This window comes from Megalobrama amblycephala, linkage group LG9, assembly GCF_018812025.1.
Source record: "Megalobrama amblycephala isolate DHTTF-2021 linkage group LG9, ASM1881202v1, whole genome shotgun sequence".
Taxonomy (NCBI): Eukaryota; Metazoa; Chordata; class Actinopteri; order Cypriniformes; family Xenocyprididae; genus Megalobrama; species Megalobrama amblycephala.
In genome coordinates this window covers 1,678,792-1,704,198 of record NC_063052.1, presented here as the reverse complement: position 1 = coordinate 1,704,198, position 25,407 = coordinate 1,678,792, and the positions used below count along the sequence as shown (strand labels likewise).

Here is a 25,407-nt window from a genome sequence, read left to right as displayed (position 1 = left end):
TAATAATGCTTGTTTTAACTATTGTATAATTCCATAATTGTATTACTTGTTTTCCTGTTCATTTAAGGTTACACTATTAATGCGCATGTGCTTGATTTCAGCACATATACGTCTCTATTTCCAGCTCATTCATTCGCTCTCAGTATCTGCCCCTCTCTTCCCCCTTTTCAGATTCTTTATTTTAAGTGGAAAGAATCAGACCTCCCAAAGTCTTATGTAACCAGCCAAAAGCGCAGATGCCTGAAATAACTCCAGCATACCATGACGTATAGATCTCTCAGAGGCAATGTGCATGCACAATGCCACGAACTGAACACAAATATACTTCAATCATACTTCAACACAACCACATTTTCTCATTTATATCACATGTATGCTCTCACAGAAATGCTTATGTCTGTCTGTATAATTGCATTTATTGTGCATTTATGTGCAAATATCTCCCAAAGTGTTGTGATCCAGTGCAGCTAGTGTCAGCAATGAGTCAATGGCTTGAATATACACACTCCCTATATCTCGTTGCTCAGCCTCTCGGCTGTCCTTCAGGGCTTTTATTACTCAGCGGAGCATCAAGGATAGATTGCTTTAATTAACACTCTCTAAATGCCATCGAAAAGAAACCCCTATCTCATACTGCTTGGTATGGCACCTCTCTCTGATCCCTATTACATAATACTGATGTTTTACCCACACAACTGCATGATTGTAATAACATGGAGTCAGTACCCTGCTGTGTGCGTGCTTCAATGGAGAGGGTGTCAATTCAGTGGTCTAGAAATACCATAATAATCAACCAAAGGCAGGTCTTACCATACTATAGTGATGAATTGTTTGGCGAAGTATTGAACAACAATTTTTACAGCATTTACTATTGTTCATTGTTCATTTGTTTGTACATAATGTTTAAGCTATAATGCAAAATTAATAAATGCTGCAAAGGTAGTGTAAAGCATTGCAAGTATTCTTCATAGAGAATACATAGTGTCAAGCTCAGAGAAAATAATCAAAGATGGCTACTTGATGCTTATTGGAGTAGCGTGTTAGCTTAGCAACATGCTAACCTCTAACTCTCAATTTTGAGTGTCATACACTTCCTGTGAGGAACTGGCAGATAAAACAGCTTACAGTTATCATAAATCTTGGACAGAAATTTGAGAAATAAATCCCTAATTGAGAAGAGTTTGAGTGTTTCAAAATGACATGATTATGTATTTGCAAAAGCACACATGCCTCTGAGCTTTTTCTTTATGAAATAGCGGATTACAGAAGCTCTGGTGAATCTAGATTTTCCAAACCCTCATTCTTATGTGGCAGATAAACTGGATAGACACCAAACAAGTTGACAAGTTGGATGGTAAAACCCAGAAGAAGTGTGGAGAGAGAAAGAAATGGAGAAAGAGAGAGACGTGGAAATTTAGGGGGAAAAAACTTGGTAGATAGATAGATAGACAGACAGACAGACCTGTAGTCATTTAATACTGATTGATTGCAACACAATACTGATTTGATTTGCTCAGTGAATCTTACACTGCAAACACAGTTCCAATCATGAAAAAGGCTATTTAAGGTAGCTAATTGCTAGTTGTGCTTCTCCTTGATTCTTTATTGGAAAACAGCAACATGGGAACCTCAAAAGAACTCTCTAATGACCCAAAAACTAGGATAATTTGTCAGTATGAATTAGGAGAAGGACACAAAAAGTTATCACAGGGGTTTAAGGTCTCTGTCTCCACAGTCAGAAATATAGTTAGAAAATAGAAAGCCACAGGAACAGTCCTTGTGAAAGAAAGATGTAGTAGGCTGAGGAAAATATCTGAAAGGCAAAGGCGAAAAATGCTTAGAATGGTCACAGACAGACCACAGACCACATCTCAAGTGCTCCAAGAAGATCAGATGGTGTCATTGTACATCTTTCCACAGTCCAACGCACTTTGCGCAAGAAAGGGTGATGAGGAAAAAAAACAAGAAATCCTTTTCTGCGTATTTCCAACAAGTGAGTCATTTGAGTTATGCAAAGACTTATCTGGACAAGACAGAATTATTTTTGGAATAATGTGCTGTGGATAAATGAACAAAGATAGAGTTATTTGGAACTAGAAGTGCTTTGCATTGTGGAAAAAGAACACAGTGTTACAGGAGAAGAAACTGCTCCCTACTGTACAATTTGGTGGAGGGTCCATCATACTATGGGTTGTGTGGTAAGCACAGGTACCGGAAACCTTGTCAAAGTTGAGGGTCGCATGGATTCCACCCAGTATCAGCAGATTTTTAAGAACAATATTCAAGAATCAGTCAAGAGGCTTAAGTTTTGCTGGGTTATTTGTTTCAACAGGACAATGTTCTCTCCAAATCTAACAAAGAATTCATTGGCAGACACAAATACAATGTTAGGCCATCCCAGTCCCCAGACTTGAACATCATCGAAAATATATGGAATGATTGAAAGGAGACATTTTGTAAGGAAGAATGATCAAAAATACTTGATGCTGCCAGAATTCACAGACTTATCAGTGGTTATAAGAAGCATCTATAGGCTGCAAAAGGAGGCTATACTAAATATTGATGTGATTATTCCATTGGGGTACCCAAATTGCAAATGTCTGTTTTTGTTATGATTTACATTGCATTGTTTCCATTGATTCAATAATTGTTACTGTTTTGATAAGGTATAAATTTTATCCAAATGAAGTTGCTGCTTCGAAAGCCCATCAGATTGAATTGAAATTATGATCATTAATCAGGGGGTGCCCAAACTTTTGCATAAAACTGTAGATGATAGATCAATAGATAGACAGACAGATGGATAGATAGACAGATATATAGATAGAAAGGCACATGGGTTTATATATATATAGATAGATATTATGATTGAGAGTATAATCGAGTTATAGAAGAGTGAGTGAAGGACTCATCTACAACTTTTATAAAGGATAAACGTTATCCCGGCAGCAAGTCAGGTAGAGTTAGAGAAAAAAGACCAATTAATGGGTGAGAGTTGTAGAAACAGAAGCAAACAAGCTGAGCGAGAGGCCGACACAATGGGATCTTGGTGCATTGCAGACAGCATTACCATGGAAACGGGGTGGGGGAGAGAGAGAGAGAAAGAGTGTGTGTTTGAGAGGGAGAAAGAGAGCATCAGAGGCTAGAGGATTAGAAAAGAAGGGATGGGGTCACTGCAGAGCTCCCAGGCTTTCTGTGTACTCAGTCGTGGGTGTGTATGGACTGAAGGTGTTGGCTTGAAGAGGAAGACAGTGGGTGAAGCCAGTACAAACTGGGCTGCTATGGGGTTAATATGATCAAGCTGGAGACTAGAGGAGCTTCCTGGTGGAGATTTGTATGGCTGCACCGTCACACTAGTGAGAAAATAAAGCTGCTAAACATGATCCTGTTTAGCCAAACTGCAAAAAAAAAAAAAAAACCTAAACAACATCCTGACTGGGACAGGCTGGTCTGTTGGCTGGTTTTAGATGGCACTTCTAAGTAGGCTAGCCAGCTTGACCAAGCTGGGAGGTGAGATCATTTTAAATCTGCTAAGACCAGCTAACCTCCTTTGGTTGGTTTAAGCTGGTCTTTTTAGCAGGGACAGACTAAACAGTCTGAGTGGGCAGTTAAAAATCAGTTCTAATATACACTGCCAAAGTGTATGTGTGTAATTGGCTTGTACTCTCTGTCCTTTGTATATATTCGTTTGTGTCAGAAGACAAACAGTGGAAGTAAGAGTTTAAATCACGAGTAAACTGGCTTCTGCGTGTATGTGTTAGTAATGAGTCTTAGTGAAAGATGGTAGATGACTGTTTTCTCCCTCAAATCAATGGCATGTTGCTTTTTACTTGTTGAGGCTTAAAAGGAATAGGGTTGTAAGGAAAAAATGATATGTTTTCCTCTAATAACACTTTAGGTGTAACTCTGATATGCAAATAAATGTGTATTACCCAGCCCTCCAATCAATCACAATTTTCTCGCAAGTCAAACTTTTCTTGCAAAACTTGAATATCTGATAACACTTGACTCCCAGAAGAATTTTATTGTACAATATGCATCAGATAGGCCACGAACGGATGAAGTAGTGAGATGTAGCCTGTCCGTGACAAGATGATGACCACCTGGCCCTGAGCCTCTGGACCCAACAGCCATCTGCACAGCCTGACCTTCACTTCCAACAAAGAGGATAACACAACCATTCATGCATAGTTAAAGCTAGTCAAATCATGTTTGTTGTTGTTGTTGCTACTGAACCTTTAAGATATTTGCTAACACGTGATGGTGTTCTTGCATCTTGCTGTTTATTCTGCATCTCGCACCATGAATGGCATGTTTTTATGATGCTTTTTGAAGTTAAAGATAGTCTAGTCTCAGCCTCAGACATCACGCCCACAGACCATTGGCTGAACATCTGATGAATAAGGCACACTTAACTGGACACACTTTAGGATTTTCAAAGTCTTCATCTGGTTGGTTGAATTCTACAGGATGTCTGGAAGATGTGTGTGTCAGTTCTTTAATGGTCCACTCGGAAACAAATTCCGTGACGCAAAACACCGTCATATTTAAAACTGTGACAATGAAAGCTTACCAAGGTTAACTAAATGCAAGGTTTTCAAAAGTATGTGAAAGTTTGCGGCTCCATTGTTGCAGTAAACTTGCACAACATTCTTGAATGAATGATTTATTAGATGCACGCCGGTCTGTTATGGTAGAGACATCGACATTTTCACGCCCCTAAACATGACGCGGAACGAAACAAACTTTGATTGGTTGTGTTACATGACAGTCAAACGTCCTCTTGGGTGGTCCTTGGCCAATGAAAGCTGCGATAGAGTTCAGACCTTCTGTCGTCAATCTGAAGGTCTGGCTACACGAGACTAAAGATAGTCCAACCTCGAAAAATCTCTTGCCTTCTGTTCCATTCCATTGCGCTCCATCCATCTTTTTTAAATACAAGAATGTCCTTTTTGAACATGCTGTGTGATTTTTAAAAAAACCACAGCTAAATACCAGACAGAATTCAGCTTCTGTCAAAAAGAGAATTTTCTGTTGTCTCTTTGAACACTCTCAACAATCAGCAAAATGGTGATTGCAACAAAGTCCTGTAACTGATTATTTTGGATTCCTACTGCAGTCTCAAACACATAAATACAGATGTAACATTCCTTGCTGAAGAAATCTAGACACACCCAGTAAAGGTGAATTTGATATGTTAAGAATAAAGTGTAAAGCCCAAAGTATACTTCAATTTTGATGTGAACACTTAGCTCATACGTACAGATGAATGCATAGACTTTCAAAGGCTCTGTCCCAACTGCCTCACTGTCTTCCTATGAGTCGCTTCAGTACGGGCTCGGCAGGAGTGCATATCATGGATGCATATCAACCGCAAAGGGGGCGCTCACTAACATCTTTATGAAACCTAAAATGACAATTGGAATACCCTACGTTCTGTGGACCTCACGATCACATTGTAAGTGTACAATTTAAGGGCATATGAAATGTGCCATTTAGGACAGGGCTAAAGTATACTTCATATGATAGCGTGCGCAAACACAGGCAGTCGACACATGCACACTAGAAAATTTCATTCTTGCTCAGTGTCTGCTCTATTTCTCTCCAGAAGTTATGACCAAAACAAATGTCTTCGTACTTGTTTAAGCTGGAGTTGCATGTATCTCTAACGCCCTCACACAACAAGAGCTCGTCAAAGTGGCCGTCTATCGTTGTTTTGTCTAGTTTGTTGTTGTTCCTTCTCTTAAATTTCTTTTTCAGCTGTGAAACAATGGTTGGGCCAGTGTTGCCACTTACTGCACAAACTAATTACTGCAAAACATTTCAAGGCACAGACATGCAGAACCTGATTTCATCAAGTCCAACATGTTTGTTGATCCTAGAACATCATTCCAATCAACCAATCAGATTTAATGGACAAGTTTACAGTTTGTCAAGTTTAGGCTTACAAACAGGGTTAAGTGCTTCTACATCAGTGTTATTCACCCATCATTTCCCTCTGATTTTAGGGATAAGTTATGGGTAGGGTTAGATTTAGGGTTACAGGTCCTCTAAGCGATGTCACGCGTTTTTAGGCCAAAACATTTTTTGTCACATACAGCAAACATTTCCTCACTATCCACTAGCTGCCTGTCCCCTGAACACACTGTAAAAAATGCGGTCTCTGTAGTCGCCACAAGCTCCGAAAACGGCAACAAAAATAAACTGGTGCAGCCTGGACCACAAATCATAATAAACATGCTCCAGCCAATAACCGACAAGAATGATTTTAAATGCGCGTTCATGACTGTTTCAGGAAGCACGGATGGGAGAGGAGGAGGAGGCGGAGAGAGGGTCTAGCTAGCCTCTGTTTTGTTTGACAACACTTCGAACGTCAAGAGGAAGTTACTCCGCTCAGGATCGCTTAGAGAACCTTTAAGGATATGGTTATGATAAAATTCCAGACAGAAATGTTGTTCCAGGATCAACAAAATATGACTAATATGACTAAATCAGGATGTACCGCAGGCATACAGAGTAGACCTATGCGTGGTTCCAAAAATTAGGTCTGATGATAAAATTTACATGACGCACTTTATGCATTCCCTAGCATATGCATAAAAACTGGGTAACACTTTAGAATACTGATCCTTCATTAATGAATAACTACACAGGAACAAATGAATAATGCATTATTAACACTCTAGTAACTACTATTAACTAACAAGTAACTCTGATGAATGAATTAGTAAGTAATAGTGCTCAGTTAAAGGTGGTAGTTCACTAATAACTAATCAGTAACTACTGTTTTTTTCATACCTCCCAGAGAACTACTAAGAACTACTATATACAGGTTCGTAATTAATGTGAATAATGAATAATGTATAATTAATTCTAGAGTAAAGGCCTTGGTAAACCACTAGTAATGAGTGAAGTATTACCAAATACCTAAGAAGGAATTACTAATTATTTGGATCAGTATTCTAAAGTGAAAAGCATGATAACTCTCTAGTAACTACTGAAGTCACTGTAAACTTTTGAGGTTTTTGTAAAGTATTGGATAGTAATAACTCAAGAGTTACTATATAACTCTAAAGTAACTACTTCTTTTTTGGATCAGTATTCTAAAGTGAAGATCATAGTAACCCACTAGTAATTACTTAAGTGTTACTACATCCTTCTAAAGGAACTACTAATTATTTGGATCAGTATTCTAAAGTGAAGATCATGGTAACCCACTAGTAATTACTTAAGTGTTACCAAATATATCATAAGGAATTACTGTACAAAAACATACAAAAACATCAAAAGTTTACAATGACTACAGTAGTTACTAGAGAGTTATCATGTTTTTCATTTTAGAATACTGATCCAAATAATTAGTAATTCTTTTTTAAGTACTTCAGTCATTACTAGTGGTTTACCAGGGCCTTTACTTTAGAATTAATTATAAATTATGCATCATTCATGTTAATTATGAACCTGTATATAGTAGTTCTTAGTAGTTCTCTTAGAGGTATGAAAAAACAGTAGTTACTGATTAGTTAATAGTGAAATACCACCTACAACTGAGCACTATTACTTACTAATTCATTAATCAGAGTTTCTTGTTAGTTAAATAGTAGTTACTAGAGTGTTAATAATGCATTATTCATTTGTTCCTGTGTAGTTATTCATTAATGAAGGATCAGTATTCTAAAATGTTACCAAAAACTGAAGTATACTCTTGGCTTAATGTTTGATCAGAGATTCATAAAACTTGAACTGCACAGCAAAGTGTAGATATGATTTGCGTTTGACACCATTTTAAGAATCTCTATGATCAGATTTAAGGATGATTGAAGATAATCATGTGAGGCTTTGAGTTTTGAGGAGGCAGTGGTCGGTTATTGTCTGAGCATGTTGTCTGCAGCTCCACAGTTCCCTTTCCCTCGGCCGAGATATTCCTGACTACAGACTTAAAAATAGAAACCCCACCCTACCACTCATCCTCTGCACCCCATCTCTCTTTCTGTCTGTTTACTCTCTTGTTCCCTGTCCCTCGCTGTCATCCACTTCATATCAGTCTCTCATCTGCGATGCTCATCGTCATGGAGATGGGAGGAACAGTATATAATGTGTTACGGGTGCCTCCTGCTGTGATGAGAGGTCTAATGAGTCTCTCAGGCAGGCGTCAAGACAGCCGACGAGGCACAAAGCAAGTCGACAAACATATGCATTAAGTCCTGATGGAAAATGAAACGTATTAGTGCTACAGTGTTATCAACTGGACAAATGACCATGGCTGTGCTTGGAATGGAATACTAGCGTAATGCTTACTTACCGCATACTACTTTGCTGGTTTATAGTATGCAAGACCTAATATAAAAGAAATAAATAAAAGATCTAAGTCTGCTCTAGATAAGGCTATGTTTGGAATGGAGTACTAGCGTACTGCTTACTGAATTCTGTGAAGTATACTATATATATTTACTACTTATTTTAATAAATAGCATGCAAAAATATTATGTAGTAGGTATACAATGAGAAATCAGTATTTCAAATAATATGCTACACATTCAAACTGCATGATACATTGTTGTTGTTAGCACAGAATACCAACAAAGTGCATACTGCACAGCTGAAAACAATAGTAAAGTATATTACATTGCCAGAATACAATATCAACATACATCTTACTGCATGCTGTGCACTATACATGGCCTGCTATTTTTAAAAAAAAATACTTATTGAAAATGTGTATTGTTTCATATATTATTCAATCAGTACTGAAATTTTAAAAATGTGATGCTTTGAGCGCTGTTGAGCGGATTCGTAAACACCTCTGATTGGCCATTGTGTTCACATGCTCAACGGATATGTCTGTGATTGGCTACAATGATCAATGCACGGGAACTTTTGAAAGAACATGGAAGTGTTTGAATTTGAAAGCGGCGACTGGTCCGCTATAGACGCCTGCTGTCAAATTCTCCCATGCGTATCTGTGTAAGCGCTCAGTGAAGAGCGTCATTGATGACTATTTGCAATGTTTTTGAAGTGTTGATCATTGAAAATGTGTTTGGAAACGAATTTAATGCGAATAGTATGGTCACATGAGGTAACTATTTCAACTGCCCCATTACACGTTCCATTTTACAAAATTTTTTGGGATATCTTGGAGCCAAAAGATAGAGAATTCTATGGAGTCAAATTAATGCCTTAAAGTTTTGCACAAAAATAAAGTTTTGCAAAACAAAAAAAAGAATTGAGCAATAAAAAAATGTTTTGCAAACAAAAATAAAGAATTGCAAAGGAAAAATAAAGTATTGAGCAGAAAAAAGTAAGTTTTGCAAACAAAAATAATAAATTGCAAAATAAAATAACGTAGTGCAAAAATAAAAATATAATCAATTGCAAAAATCAATGACAGCTGTAATCCTATTTTATCTTTGCCACATATTTTTCATGCTCAAACCTACTAAATCATTTGCAACGCTCATTTTATTCTGCGTTTCAGTCAAGTGTGCACTCACGATACCGGTTTTCTTTTTGCACTGGTTTGACGTGGGGGTGGAGTCAAGAAACGGGGGCACGCCCCCGCGAAACACGTCATCGGCAGGAGACGCAGATCGCAACAGAACAGATCAAGCATAGAGACAAAGCGCATTTATTAAACAATCCAACTGTCTCCAGGCTGCCTTCTTGTCTTTTCTGACTCATTACAAAAAACAGAACAATGCCTAAAAGCTGCTGTGTGACAAGGTATACAGCTAATAAGCTAAAAAACCCAGAAATAAGTTTTTATAAGCTGTCGACCCCCAAAAAAGAATGTTTAAGGACACAAAAGTGGATACAGGCAGTGAGACAGAGAGCAACGGGTCATATTACTATAAGAAATGCATTGGAGGGGGTCGTAATCGGCGACAACATATGCTAAACAAACCAACAAAATCAAACCATTCATTATTTTTAACCATGTCAAAGAATTATTTCACCTGTCGCCGATTACGTTCCCCTCCAATGCATTTCGCGGGGGTGTGCCCCCGTTTCTTGACTCCACCCCCACGTCAAACCAGTGCCATAAAGTGATCCGCACAGAAAAGTGCAGCGCAAAAGAAAACCGGTATCGTGAGCGCACGCTTGACTGAAACGCAGAATAAAAAGAGCGTTGCAAATGATTTAGTAGGTTTGAGCATGGAAAATATGTGGCAAAGATAAAATAGGATTACAGCTGTCATTGATTTTTGTAATTGATTATATTTTTATTTTTGCACTACTTTATTTTCCTTTGCAATTCTTTATTTTTGTTTGCAAAACATTTTTTTATTGCTCAATTCTTTTTTGTGTTTTGCAAAACTTTATTTTTGTGCAAAACTTTAAGGCATTAATTTGACTCCATAGAATTCGTGCAAAATTATGTATAGAAACAGCTCAAGGGCAAATTTATTTTGCAATACACCAAAACATATGTAACAATTCATTTTTTTAAGAGTGACATCTTTACGCATACCATTTTATCTGTAAAAGGCCAAATGGATAGATACTGACTGGAGGCAGAAAATTTTGCTACGTTTTTTTTTTTTTTTTTTTTTTTAATGCATTTTTGTCGTTTGGTTCAGTTTTTGTTGTGGGCTAGTCCTGCAGCGGATTTGCTGTGAAACCTTCCACCTCCCCCAGCTCCACCTGCCTAGATCTGCTACGGGATTTATTCATGTCTATTCATGCAGCAGCAGCATTTCTAACAGTTTGTGCTCTGTCAAATTTTTGAATGTAAACCATGTCGATCTCTGTAAGTTTCATTATATTTGTAAACAACATAAAGCAGTCCTGTCCACATCTTTATCTATCATGCGATAAACATCATTGCAAAATCTCTACCTGTTGACACATTACTACAGTCACGCATTATATATATGTCATATGGCCCACCCCTATACTGCATATTACAAAAAAGTGTGAGCAGTGTGGTAGTATGCAGTTCTGAACAAACCCATTGTACCTCAGATGAGCATATCATCAGTCTACCAATAACTTTCTCAGCAGTCTACCCTTATGAAAAAGCTTCTGTCAGATATTTCCTGATACATATTTAGTCTGTGAATAAACTGTTTATTTCGTGGAAGACCCCTAATTAGATTCTCCTTCACATCACCGGCCCCTTCACAGACCACCCACACACAGATCTTCCTGAAATATCAGCCATTGATTAGTTGTGTCCTGTTGGGCGATAAGGCAGTATATTTTTAGCTCGAGTTAATCTAAAATGTCTGTACCCCATGATATCTGTCTGGAGAGAGCAGGCTGTTGCCACAGATACCAGACAGAAAGATGTGTCTCCAGCATGCAAGGCACTTCCCTTTTTTAGAGACGCAGTTGATGGTGCGCATGACAACATTGATGAGCTGTTCAGCATAGCTGCAGGTGGAAACAGGTTTTGTGTGAAGGTGAAAATGGCATGTTTGTGTGCATCTGTGCACATGCACTTTCATTTAACTCTGAGAAACAGGTGGATCGCTCTTTAGGCTGCATGTGAGGCTTTGCTGCTGTTCTCGGGAAGGTGTCACGTGGACTTGGATGAATCTTTTTAGCACCTCTTGCCCTTAGCCCCGGTTCTAACAAACCCCATCCCTCCCTCGCTCTCTCTCTCTCCCTCTCTGAGCTGCACTGTTTAATATTTCATCAAAGTGTCCCAAAGGACAGACTCTCCCGCTGTTCTGGTATTTACTGTGGATCAGTAGCGAGAGGCTTCTGGGTGAAACAGGCAGAGTAGGCGTTTGGCTACAAGGGAATAGCTGTCGAATGACAAGGACTGAGAAGGGAAGAAATAGACAGGAGATAGAGCTGTATATAGAAAGATATAAATGTGTTTTATAAGCATCTTGGAGAAAGCTTTCACCCCTCAACATATGTTACTTTCAATGCAAAGGAAAACTTACCAGGAATAATACATATAAAATTAGATGGTTCAGTCAGAGGTCTGTATGTGTGATTGTGAATGCGAGAATGCTTCCTTCACAGAGTATATTGTGTAAATTGATTTAAAATCCCAATTTTGAGACACACACTCACAATTACAAGCACCAAAGTCTAAGTGTGATATAAAATGTGACATAAAGTTGATTTAAATTTACAATTACCCTACCTTTAAAGGCACAATATGTAAGATTTTTGGATTAAAATATCCAAAAACCACTAGAACAATGTTATATATTTTGTTGACTTGTGTACTTACATTATCCCAAATGCTTCCAAGAATGTTTAAATCCAGAGAAATAAGCATTTAACCAGGACACGGACTGTGTCCATGACATCAATGACATCATACCCGCATTACCCTTGATTTACGGTTTTATTTTGTAGAAACCATGAAAACACTAAAGACGCTTTCATATATTATGTGTTTTATTAGACGATGAGCAACTGTTTGGATGGATACATTCATCTACAGAAAACTAATCATGTTATATCTCAAAACAGTAAGTCTTGTTTAATTGTTAAAATCTCGTTTGCTTGATTTACAGCAAGTACCATGTTTTACCATGCCTAACATCGATCTAGCTTACTGCAGTGTGCAACAAGTGTCTCATAGTAGCCTCGATCTAATGCAGAGTAGCACTATAACAACTTTCAACACACAAACGTATCTAATATGATAAAACATTGCTGCGTTTTCCACATACGCTTGACTGGAAGAAGCGGATCCGCCAAATGCGGCATAATAAAAGCTCTGCTTCTTTCGAGACGTGTATCACGCTCGTCTCTCATTAGCAATCGCTCTAACGGCCTCATTTCTGCTCGTACAGCACTTGGCCCTGCTCTGCTCCATACTACAGTAATGTTAATATTCTCATCCATGAACATGATTTCTGCCTGAGTCCTGAATCACTTTTCTTTTCCACCGGCTGTAGATGTGAAGACAACACCTTTTAAAGGTGCCATCGAACGTTTTTTTACAAGATGTAATATAAGTCTAAAGGCATCTTTACACAGCCGATTTATGGCTGTTCTGAAGCGGGTCTGTACCTGCTCAGAATTCAGTGTAAAGACGCAATGCCGTGTTAAAGAAGACCTAAAATACACCGGGTCTGACCCACCTCAGCCCCTAGTATCAAAGGCGAGTCTGATACTGTTCTGGTTCAGTGTAAATGAACGTGAAATATAGCCGCTCTAAACTACGTCATTGTCATGACAACCAAAAGCATTCTAGTCAGCTCAGGTGGCGCGAGATTCAAGAAGCAGGAGACGAAACATATAACTTAGAGCAAATAATAAAAATATCGTCTTCCAACAAGGGGCATAGAAGTAAAAGAGTCCTGTACTCACATCGTGAAGCAAAACCACCAAAATAACAGCAGAGAATCGTCGTGGGTCATCAATTGGCTTTCGCCGTTTGTAATCTTCCCATGAAGAGACTGTCAGATCAATGCGCTGCTATATTTTTCTCAGATAAGGTAAATGTAACTTAACACAATCGGCGTCACTGTGATTGTGTACTGTTATATTATATTCCAAAAATCATCTCCTTGAGGACGATATTTCACCCACACACGACAGGTCTATCTGGTGATCTGCTGCTGCCTGATACGCGCAAATGCTAGCATCATTTGTTGTTTCTGTCTTTTTGAAAAAAAAAAAAAAAAATGTTCGACCTCTTTTAATCCTGTTGTGAACTACCCGGTGTAATAATGAATAATTTTTTGTTGCATCGTTCAATTTTTATTATGACAAACATCAAAGCGTGAGATATAGCACGCAGTTTACTACTTTACATTTTCCTATTTTTTTATTTCGAGTTATATTTCATTGTTTATTATTTAATTATTTTTAAATTAATTTTGTTAAAACTGTTAGTTTTGAAATACTTATTTTCAAAGCATTGTTTCCCGCGATTTTAATTCCTGTGTAAATGCATTTATGCCGCTTCAGAGGAGCATTAAACAGTCTGTGTAAATGCACATTTTTGTGAATTTATGCCGCTTCAGAGTTGGTTTCTGTGCCGCTTTTTCTGTGTAAAGATGCCTTTAAGGTGTCCCCTGAATGTGTCTGTGAAGTTTCAGCTCAAAATACCCCATAGATTTTTTTTAAATAATTTTTTTAACTGCTTATTTTGGGGCATCATTAACTATGCACCGATTCATGCTGCTGGCCCTTTAATTGCTCGCGCTCTCCGCCCCCCCAGAGCTCTCGACTCTATCGTTGCATAAACAAAGTTTACACAGCTAATATAACCCTCAAAATGGATCTTTACAAAGTGTTCGTCATGGAGCATGTCTAATCGCGTAAGTATGGTATTTATTTGGATGTTTACATTTGATTCTGAATGAGTTTGATAGTGCTCCGTGGCTAACGGCTAATGCTACACTGTTGGAGAGATTTATAAAGAATGAAGTTGTGTTTATGCATTATACAGACTGCAAGTGTTTAAAAATGAAAATAGCGACGGCTCTCTTGTCTCCGTGAATACAGTAATAAACGATGGTAACTTTAACCACATTTAACAGTACATTAGCAACATGCTAACGAAACATTTAGAAAGACAATTTACAAATATCACTAAAAATATCATGATATCATGGATCATGTCAGTTATTATTGCTCCATCTGCCATTTTTCGCTGTTGTCCTTGCTTGCTTACCTAGTCTGATGATTCAGCTGTGCACATCCAGACGTTAATACTGGCTGCCCTTGTCTTATGCCTTTCATAATGTTGGGAACATGGGCTGACATATGCAAATATTGAGGGCGTACACCCCAACTGTTACTTAACAGTCGGTGTTATGTTGAGATTCGCCTGTTCTTATGACGAGCAGTCTTTTAAACAACATAGTTGTGCTATATAAAGTAAAATTGTGAGATTTTAAATTCGCAATTGTGAAATTTTTAATGAAATTCAAAATTACCATATTTTACTCGGAGTGTGGGATATTTTTTAAGACCCTGTAATTTACTTTAGAGGACTAAAACACATTCACACAAAACACACCAACCAATCAATGGCGTGAGTTTGGGGTGGGATAGCTGTTTGGCCAACCAATGGCAAATGGGGGAGTATTTGGGGAACCTGCAAAAATAATTTAGGAAATTCATTTTAAACAAAGACTCCATGAACACACACACACACAGAGACAGACTGTTCCTGTTCTCTATGTCTCTGAGCTTGGTGGCCACTTTATTCCACTACAAAACATAGATTTAACACCATCACAAATATAGACCTGCTCGAGGGATCAACATGCCTCAGTCGCATTAGCGACACCGAACAAAGTGTCAAGTGAAGTTCCTTTTCACTACCTCACAGCCAGCCAGTTATTCTTGTAAAATAACATGTTTATATAAGAACACAACATGTAGTTATTTTGTTCCTCAAAGTATCTGTTCTGAAATGTCACATACTGTATATTTCCCAAGCATTTGCTTGCCATTGAGTCTGTGGTGTGTTTGGCATCAACTGTCTTTCCAAATCAGAAGTAGTTCATTTTTAAATGAACACCTCAGTGAATTGTGTGCATCTGACTGCGATCTTCTTGCTCTGTGTTCCTGTGGCTCACACTGTTCATGTTCTGTCTGTATTTTTAGAAAGCTGTTCTTGTTCTCTCTGTGTCTCACTCTTGCAGTTATTTTATTTTTAAAGACTGTGAGCACCATGACAGTAAGCAAGTGTTTGCTGGAAATGCAACAGTTCTGCAGATTGTCTATCCATATTCTTTTGCAAAAACAACACTATTGTTATTCATATCAGTTTAATTAAAACATAGCTTAATTCACAGTGCATTTTTTATGCACTGTTTCTTATTCTCAGACTATTTTGAAACTCTTGAGGTTTTGATCTCTCACTGTAAGCAATACTTTCTGAGTGGTCAACTGTGACATTCTGCAGTCAAACATTTTTATATGAGTCTAAACAAAAGACAAAGCAATTAAAGTCTCTTGTATCATAGTGCATCTCTTCTCACATAAAAACATTTCACCTCATAAATATTTCCAGTTCATCTATATATTTATTTATGCGTTAAGCTCTGTATTAGCAGCAATAATTTATATTTGAATTTATAATGACCAGCTGACTGTACATTACCTAAATCTTGTCAAAATGAGAGTTTCCCTCAATTTTAGCCTTCCGTACTTTGAAAACTTGATTATATGGATGCTCGGTGACACTTTATAATAACTTTCATTAATAAATAATTAACAAACATTAATGCTTAACAGATTATTAGTTAAAATATATATTTACATAGCTAGAAATATGGGATAATGTGCTTGTTATTGTTTTACTAATGAACTTATTAAATATTACATAATGATTAACAGATCATTATTTAATGTAAATTGTTTACAGTTGTTTAAAACGTTTACAAAAGTCATTAAACTTTCAATTCATATGACCATGCAGTTATTAAAAATCCACAAATGATTTTAACAGATGTTATACAATGATTAAAAGCTTATTTGTTCATGTACATTTGAATGCTAACAAACTTCAATTTATATATTACCTAATGCACTTTTTTACATTTAAAAAATAAAATTAGTAATTTTACGCACTTCACACTGTTCATGTTAACACATTATTCGTTAACTCATAGCCACAGTCTGTAAAGGTCACACATTTGGTATTTGTTTGTTGTGGTGTGTATGCAGACTTCTACTGTTTATACGTCATTACAAATAATTTATTAATTGTTTGTTCATGTTTTTGCAGTACCCAAAAGTATCTAGTTGAAACTATTCATTATTTGTAAATGTTTATAAACGTTTAGTAATCATTTAGTACCTTTGTAGGCATTGGACTTGGTAAATGGTAATTTTGGTAAATGTGTCCCACGGTAAAAAGACCTGAATTCACCCTATTTACACATATTTACAAATCATTTATTAATTGTTCATGTGTTTTGCAGTACCCAATCTAAAGTTTAAACTATTTATCATTTGTAACTATTTATCATCTGTTCGCGCAGAATCCTAAGTCATCAGTGTGGTTCATGCTATGCAGAGTTTATACAGACACCCCCCTATTTACAGAGCAGCGCAAACAAACAGCAGCCAACTTTTACAGTTCCTACCTAATCAAAACAATGAGCTTATGCTGCATTCACGCCATAACTTCCATAATTAAGAGATGGCAACCTGTGGAAACAGTATCAACACCCTAATTAATCTGCAGCAGTCAGGTACAAGCTCTCTAAGTTGTTTACGTTCGTTATTATTGTAATGTTATGTGCTTTGAGACATGAGGTATAGTTTAATGCCTTCTCTTATAACTGAGCTCTGTGTGTGTTCATGTGTTTTGGAGGAGGCGTGGCTTTGGACGGTGATTTGCAGGGAGGGAGTGATCGTATGCTTTCAATGCTAGCAGGCTAGCAGTAGCATTTCCCAGATCACCTACTGCACCTTTAATGTAAAGTGGAACCAGCAATTCTTATATTGTAAAATTTTCTGTCCGGATCACTCATAGCTACCAAACACCTTTTTGCATATGTACATTTGTAAATGTAAAAAAGTGCAGAGGTAATATATGAAGTGAAGTCAACCTGGTCTCATGATGAAAACGTACCCGTGGGCACGTTTTCACGAGTCGCGAAATACGTACCGATGCGTACGTCTTGCTGCAGTTTCGATGTGAAATGTCCACTGAGCGGCGCTAAAAGCGTGTTCTTTTTTTTTTTTGGCTGAAGCAGATACTAGGGTGAATACGGTAAGTTTTTATGACGTTGCTTTTTAGACAAATCGGCGTGGTGATCGAATTCGTACCCAGGCAGGGGGGGGGATCGACTCCTCGTCGTAAGTCCAACTCCGTATCGGCTGAGCTACCGAGCAAGCTTGGTTGCAGCCAAAAAAAGCAAAACGCGTAGAGCCGGAAAGTCCAAAGTACGTTCGTTTACAAATCGGCCACTCCGGTAAGAAGCGTTTTGAAGTCGTGACATGATATTGCGCGAGGAGACGTCAAAACGAGTCTTTATGAATCCATAATCCGACCCCGGCCGTCTTCGAAACCGTGTGTGAAAACGAGCCAAAAAGCTCATTGACGTTTTACCGGCCTCTAGCGTTCGTTTCTGTCGGAAACTGCAGCCAGACGCACGCGCCGGTACGTAATTTTGTGTCTCGTGAAAACGCGCCCACGGGTACGTCTCTCCCACGAGACCAGGTTAAGTGAAGTTTAATGACAATTGTTAGCATTCAAATGTACATTAACAAATAAGCTTTTAATCATTGTATAACATCTGTTAAAATCATTTGTAGATTTTTAAGAAGATCATGATCATGATTGAAAGTTTAATCTCATTTGTAAGCATATCAAATTTACTTTAAATAATGATCTGTTAATCATTATGTAATGTTTAAGTAGTCCATTAGTAAACATTAATAAGCAGATTATCTTATATTTATAGCTATTTAAATATATATTAACTAATGATTGGTTAAGCATTATATAATGTTTGTTATTAATTTATTAATGAAAGTTATTATAAAGTGTTACCATGATGAAATTTTAATTTTGTGTGAACTATCACTTTAAACAAACAATAGTATTCATATATCAGAGCGTTAGTCCCTCGGCTCATGGTCTTATCGGCTCCTATCTGATCCAGGAGGTAATTATGAAGTCATCACTTTCTGTTGCTCTACACCTTACATCACCTCCGAGATGTCATCTTTTGGCACAGAATAGAGCGCCATGTTTTTCTCTTTATCTCTTTCTTAACATCAGCTGAGCTGCAGCCTGTTTCTCCCTCTCTCTCTTCCTTCTCCTCTCTCACTTTATATGGTGAGGTCAGCAGCTTGGCCGTCATTGCTTGGCTGTAACAGATTGCTGGGTGCACTTGTCTTGTGCATCTTCCAGGTTTGTGTGTCGCCTGCCATCATTCTACAAACTCATGGTCATCTGAAAGAATTAAAGGCACAGTCAACACGAAACCACCCCAGAGTCTCATCTAGCCAGACCTTTGAGTTATAGCAGAGTACAACATGGCTAAAGCACACCTTAAGGGAAATGTGCTTTTCACTGCTCCCATAGTGTATGATTGCAGAATTCCTTTTTTATTGTGATTATTGAACATTGATGGAATAACATGTTTTGTGAGAAAATAAATCATAAAAGTAGTTTGTTTTGTTTAAAAATCTTATAAAATGTAGGTGACCCACACTCTGGGTAAAAGGCTCACCAGCATGGTGCAAAAGGCACCCAGTATTGATACAAATGTTTTGCATAATATGTAAGTTAATATTATATACAGATACTATACTAATTCAAAGTTTAAATCCTGTCTGGCTAGCGCGCTTCCCATAATGTTTACGCATTAGTAGGCAGAGAGTAAGCTGTCTTTTGTGGCTGTTCGAACACATTTGACCACATGAGCATCTACACTACGAAAGCAATCCAGTTGAATGCTTTTTCGACTACCTCTGGAAGTGGTTGAATGTGGACAAGCTTAAAATTATTTATACCTCCTTTACACCTGTATTTAGCGTCGTCCACTTGTGATCAGATCGACCAAAATGCATCTTAAGGCAGGAACACACCAAGCCGACAGTTGGCCGTCGGGCAGTTTTTCTTCCCTTGCCCTGTATCTTGCGCTCTCATTGGCTGTAGGTTGTCGCCGATGTAATTTCCAGTCAAAACACATTTCACGATAGGACTCTGAGGTCCTGTTTACACCTGGTATTAAAGGCCAGAACACACCAAGTCGACGCCGACGAACTAGTGGCGACGAAAGCAGACTGTGCGGTTGGCTCACGTCGGCAGCGTCTGTGTCCAAAGTTGCCCTGCCACACCAAACCGACGCTAAACAGCCGACGGCCAAGTAGCACGTCAGTTCTGCACCTGCGTGAGATGAAATGCCTTTCCGAACCAGCTGGTGGCAGTAGCTGAACAGCGAATCAGAATGATTAGATGGCCCGACGGACCGACGAGCTCCAACGCCGATTTAACATTTCGAATCGGCTGAAAAAAAGCCGACGAGGACCAACTTCAGCCAACGGTGCAGAACACACTGAGAAAACTTAGTCGGCCGACGAAGAAAAACTGCCAGACTGCCGACCGTTGGCTTGGTGTGTTCCTGCCTTTCCACTCCGTTGGCTGAAGTTGGTCCTCGTCGGCCTTTTTCCGGCCGATTCGAAATGTTGAATCGGCGTTGGAGCTCGTCGGTCCGTCGGGCCATCTGATCATTCTGATTGGCTGTTCAGATACTACCACCTGCTGGTTCGGAAAGGCATTACATCTCACGCAGGCGCAGAACTGATGTGCTACTTGGCCGTCGGCTGTTTAGCGTCGGTTTGGTGTGTCAGGGCAACTTTGGATACAGACGCTGCCGACGTGAGCCAACCCCTCAGTCTGCTTTTGTCGCCACTAGTTCGTCGGCGTCGACTTGGTGTGTTCTGTGCCCGGTTGCATAAAGCACCTTAAGTTTTTCCCTTAAGTATGACACTTAAGGCGTGATTTCCCCTTAACTAAGGGAATGACTTAAGGGTGTTGCATATAATCTCTTAAACTGTTCACTTAGGTAAGGGAAACCGTTAAGTGTTTCACGACAGCAACCCAGGTTTTGCCGTTATAAAATTCTACTGTTGCCATGGACACGTTATTTGTTAATACATATCGTGGTAAGTTTTCACAGAAAACAACATAAGATGGATAAGGAAAACAAAAAAGAAAACTGAATATGAAAGAGAACGACCAGACGAGAAACTCAAATTGATAGTTTACTCAAAATTGAGATTTCTGCCGTCATTCACTCACCCTCATGTCGTTCCAAACCCATAAGACTTTCATTCATCTTTAGATAACAAATAAAGATATTTTTAATATTCTCTCATCATTTATGTCCATTTATTGAAAAACATCCATATGATTACGGCTGTGTCGGAAGCTCAAACGTGCGCGCAAGAACCAATGAGGTTTGTTTTTGCGTGTGATGCGCGCACGTTTGCGCTTCCGTTGACCATATAAGATATGTGCTACATATGTGATTTCATCAATGTTTATGTGAATATACCACTTAAGTACAATTTGTTTATCATATAGAGCAGTCGATCGTGTCTCGTTAGAAGACTTGGATTGAACCTGCTCACTCCGTGTAACACTTAAGGTGAAGTTTTCCTAACTTTATGTTATACTTAGGGAAATGACGGTTAAGGGGCTTTATGCAACACTTACGTTTTTTTAAGGGATTACTTAAGTGAAAAATACATAGGCCTACTTAAGGGAAATTCTTAGGGTTTATGACATTTCACCTAAAGAAACCCTTAAGTAATACTTAACGGTTATTTTCTGCAACACCCTTAAGTTTAAGGGAAACATAAGGGCGATCTTAAGGGAAAATTACACTTAAGGTGCTTTATGCAACCGGGCACTGGCCTTTAATACCAGGTGTAAACAGGACCTCAGAGTCCTATCGTGAAATGTGTTTTGACTGGAAATTACATCGGCGACAACCTACAGCCAATCAGAGCGCAAGATACAGGGCAAGGGAAGGTTCAGGAGGAGGAGTCATAGACCTGCAATAAAACATCAGCAAATGTGTCTTCTGCAAACAACCATTCTCTTCTTCATCTTCTTTTTTTTTTTTTTCGCTGCAAATCAGTGCACAGACAACTTGGATCACAAGCTTCTTCCGTGCATCATTTTAACAAGAAGAAATCCAGTCTCGAGTGAGAACTCACTCATGATCTTACGTTATTTCCTGTATCAATTCTTTAAATTGACTTTATCGTGCAGTGTGTATCCTGCATAGGGTGGATAGCCAATTTAAAAAATGATATTCACCATTTGAATCTAACCATGTCAACAAAAGGAAAAATCAGCCAGCTATTTATTATCATGTCAATTATGCCTTTAACACCAACAGTAGGGGCACTTTTTAAACCAAATACCATACTTTTGCATATTTTTCAGTTGAAAAACTGTTGACTTAATAATTACCTTACTGAAATTACAAAACTGAAAATGATTAACAACTCTCAAAATATATTCTTTAATTTTATCTATTCTAACTTGCTAAATAAATCTGTAACACTAACATTGTTAGATCACATTAGCATAGAACTTTTCATTTAGCCCCGTTGTAACCCCTACATTCTGGGAGAGCAGCCCACTTTGACATGTAAACTTGCAACTAAGTGCCTCAAATACACCTAAATATCTTTGAAAGATTTGAAGTCAAGAACTTGGAAAATAGCTCTCGTAAAATCCACCCGGTTCCCTGTAAACACAGTTTTCTGAGCGGGCTGATTGGAGATGGCGATCACAAGTGCTTTCCAGTTTTGTGTGCATTATGAATCAGATGGTCAGTATGGTTTTGCTTTTTTTGTTGTTGTTGTCATTTTTGGAGTTCAACAGCATGGGGTTTACCACTATGTACTTGCTAATGGATGTAGCACTTTATAACTCCCTGGTGACTTCCACACGGTAGCCTCTGGGCACATGAAACATGAGAGTTTTTAGTTGGGAAGTTATAATTAGGCATTGTTTATTATCACCTACTTGTTTTCGATCAGCCCTGTTACAAATTTAACCACCATTTTCTTGTGGTTTAACTGTTCTGATTTCCATATTTGGTGCTTGAGAACAAAAGCAAAACCATTTGAGTAGTCAAGCTCTTCTGCTATGCCTGGATTGATTGTTTGGCAAGAAGGTATGTCAGCTAAATGCAGCAGCTGTAAACAGCTGGAAGCCATGCAGAGTATGGGTACAGATGAGTTTACATTAGTACCCAACTAAATGACTCCTGGTATGAAATATGACTGGACTACATAAGCTTAGCTGTCTTTTTTATAAACACTTGAGCAGTTCATGCAGTGTTTTTCATGGCATTATATTTTAGGAGTTTATATCAGTGCCACTTTCCATTGCACGTCAATGTCCTGTGACTTTGAAGTATTAAACGTACAAAGGTCTTGACCTTCCTAACTGTAATGTAATCATACAATGTAATAATTTTGACGTAATTGACTGAAATAATATTCAATTATTGTTTTTAAAATTATTTTTAACTAATATCTTATTTAAACTGACAGCTTGTCCCACATTCTACATGCAACCCTGTTATAGTATGATTTCCTTCATTACAAAAATGTAACATTGCTTAAAATTGTCACATCATTATTTAATATCATTTATATCCTTTCTAGAGTGTCACATGAAGTCAAGTAAATAATATGTTATTGTGTTGTTTTAGTATCTTTGATATAATATTATAGTTTTTATTAATATTTTTAATTTGAAAGTTTTAGTAATTTTGTTGTGTGTTTTTGTCATTTTAGTTTATTTCAATCATGACAACTCTGAAAAGCTTTGGCATGTTATTGAATATATTTGGTCTTGACGGACTAGATCTGCTTTGCTGCTGCTGCTGCTTGCAGAGAAAGTATGGACTTGCTACTGCTAATAGATACACGTGTAAAATATGCTGCTGCATAAATAGACATTCATAAATCCCATAGCAAATGTAGGCAGGTGGAGCTGGGGAAGGTGGAGGATTTCAGAGGAACTCTGATAGGATTAGCTTACAGCGAACAATGTCTATTTAAATGTTGAGCAAGCAATCTCATTGGCTGCAGGATCAGCAGAAGCCAATCAGCTTGTGACATGCAGTAATGATGTGATTAAAGTTCTTTTTTTTTTTTTTTTTTTTTTCATAAACTAGTTTTAGTTCATGTTAACCCTGCTCTGTTACCCACATTATTTTAGGAAAATGGTCAAACAATTAAATTTATAGGAAAAAAAATTGTTTATAAATGACTACAAAACCAACTTTTGGTCCCAAACTATAGAGTGACAGCTTCATTAAGGCTAAATATGCAACCCTGTTACTTTAAAAACCTTGTTACCTATTATGGCAGTTTATTATTATTATACTTTAAGTTTTATTTATACTGCAAACCTTTTGGACAGTTAATGAGTTAAAGAGTGTCGGGCATGTAACTTTGTGCTCTATTCATGGAAAGTGACAGTGTTACATATGCGTGTTTTTGTTTAGATGGTGGAACAAAGAAGCTACGCAGCACCATCCGGCGGAGCACAGAGACGGGTATCGCCGTGGAGATGAGGAACCGTGTCACACGGCAGGGCAGTAAGGATTCAACAGATGGCAGCACCAACAGCAACAGCTCTGATGGAACGTGAGTGACAATGTGTCTCATTGAATTAGCATTTTGTATTTATTCATTAATTAAGCAATATTTAAACAACAGTCTGTTGAAACAGACTCCTCATCATAGACATTTAACCTGGATATATAGATTACAAACACTGCATCCAAATGCATTTATATCTGAGTGAATCTCACAAAAACATGTCCACATTTCAAAATTAAAAGAATAAAAATATACAATTTATATTAAATAATCAGAAGCCTTTTTTAGGACCATGGTAGTTTAGTTTAAAATAAAGACAATTTTAATAATATAATTTTTATTTTTATTTTACATTACATTAATGAAATGTGCTTAATTGTCATGTGGTGTAATATGATTAGGGATGCAACAACTAATTGATAAAATAATGTAAATAATGTGTAATAACCTTTTTAAAACAATGGATTAAATTAATGTAAAATCATGTTTTAATTACTGTCGTAATTATCAAATATTGAATTTTTGGTTACACTTTATTTTGTGTCAGTATTACAGTGTAATTATACATTTAGGTACTGAGTAATAATAATTAACTGCATGTACTTACTATAGGGTTAGGATGAGTGTTTGGTTTAGGGTTAATTGACCCTTCAGCAGGAGTATGATTGACAAGCGATCTAACCAATCATAACGCCGAATCTGCCATTTTGTCCGACAAAGCAGTCAGGAGTTAGAAGATTAACCTCGGAGGACTTGAACTTGAAAAATGCATGTAATTATTCATAATTTCTAGTTATTACTACAGTAACTACATGTAACATGTGTAACAATGACACTGTACAATAAAGCGTTACTGAATTTCTTTTTCATCTGATTAATAAAAAAAATCAGCAGATTAATCAGTTATCAAAATAATTGTTAGTTGCAGCCCTAAATATGATCAAATATTGACAGGTTTCATAAGATTCCATCTTTGTGTAATGTGAGGTGTTTTCACAATAAATGATGAAGTAGTTAGTTTCTCAGCACTATATATACTGAATTGGTTGGAAACAAACCTGATTTGTATGGATGAGTTTGATAGATCACACATTTCACACATCTCAACGTGTGTATTTTAGGTTCATCTTCCCCACCACTCGCCTGGGCCCTGAGAGCCAATTCAGTGACTTCCTGGATGGCCTTGGCCCCGCCCAGATAGTGGGACGTCAGACATTAGCCACACCGCCAATGGGTAAGACACTTGCGTCCTTGGCAGTATATGCTGAATACAGCAATTAAGATTTTGTTAATAAAAAGGGTTCATTAGCATTTTTATTCCATTTCATATTAAAATGTCTTGACTCTTGACGCAGTGTAATCAATTAATGTGTCAAG

At 37.7% G+C, this 25,407-nt stretch overlaps 1 protein-coding gene across 1 annotated transcript in view; it reads left to right on the top strand.

The window, feature by feature from the left end:
• The window catches only part of rims3 (regulating synaptic membrane exocytosis 3), an 80,921-nt gene that overhangs the window by 51,665 nt on the left and 3,849 nt on the right, over window positions 1–25,407 (top strand). Inside the window, exons 3-4 of the mRNA XM_048201134.1 lie at window positions 23,934–24,075; window positions 25,152–25,264. Coding sequence (XP_048057091.1) covers window positions 23,934–24,075; window positions 25,152–25,264 — 255 coding nt within the window. The remainder of the gene's footprint in view (window positions 1–23,933; window positions 24,076–25,151; window positions 25,265–25,407) is intronic.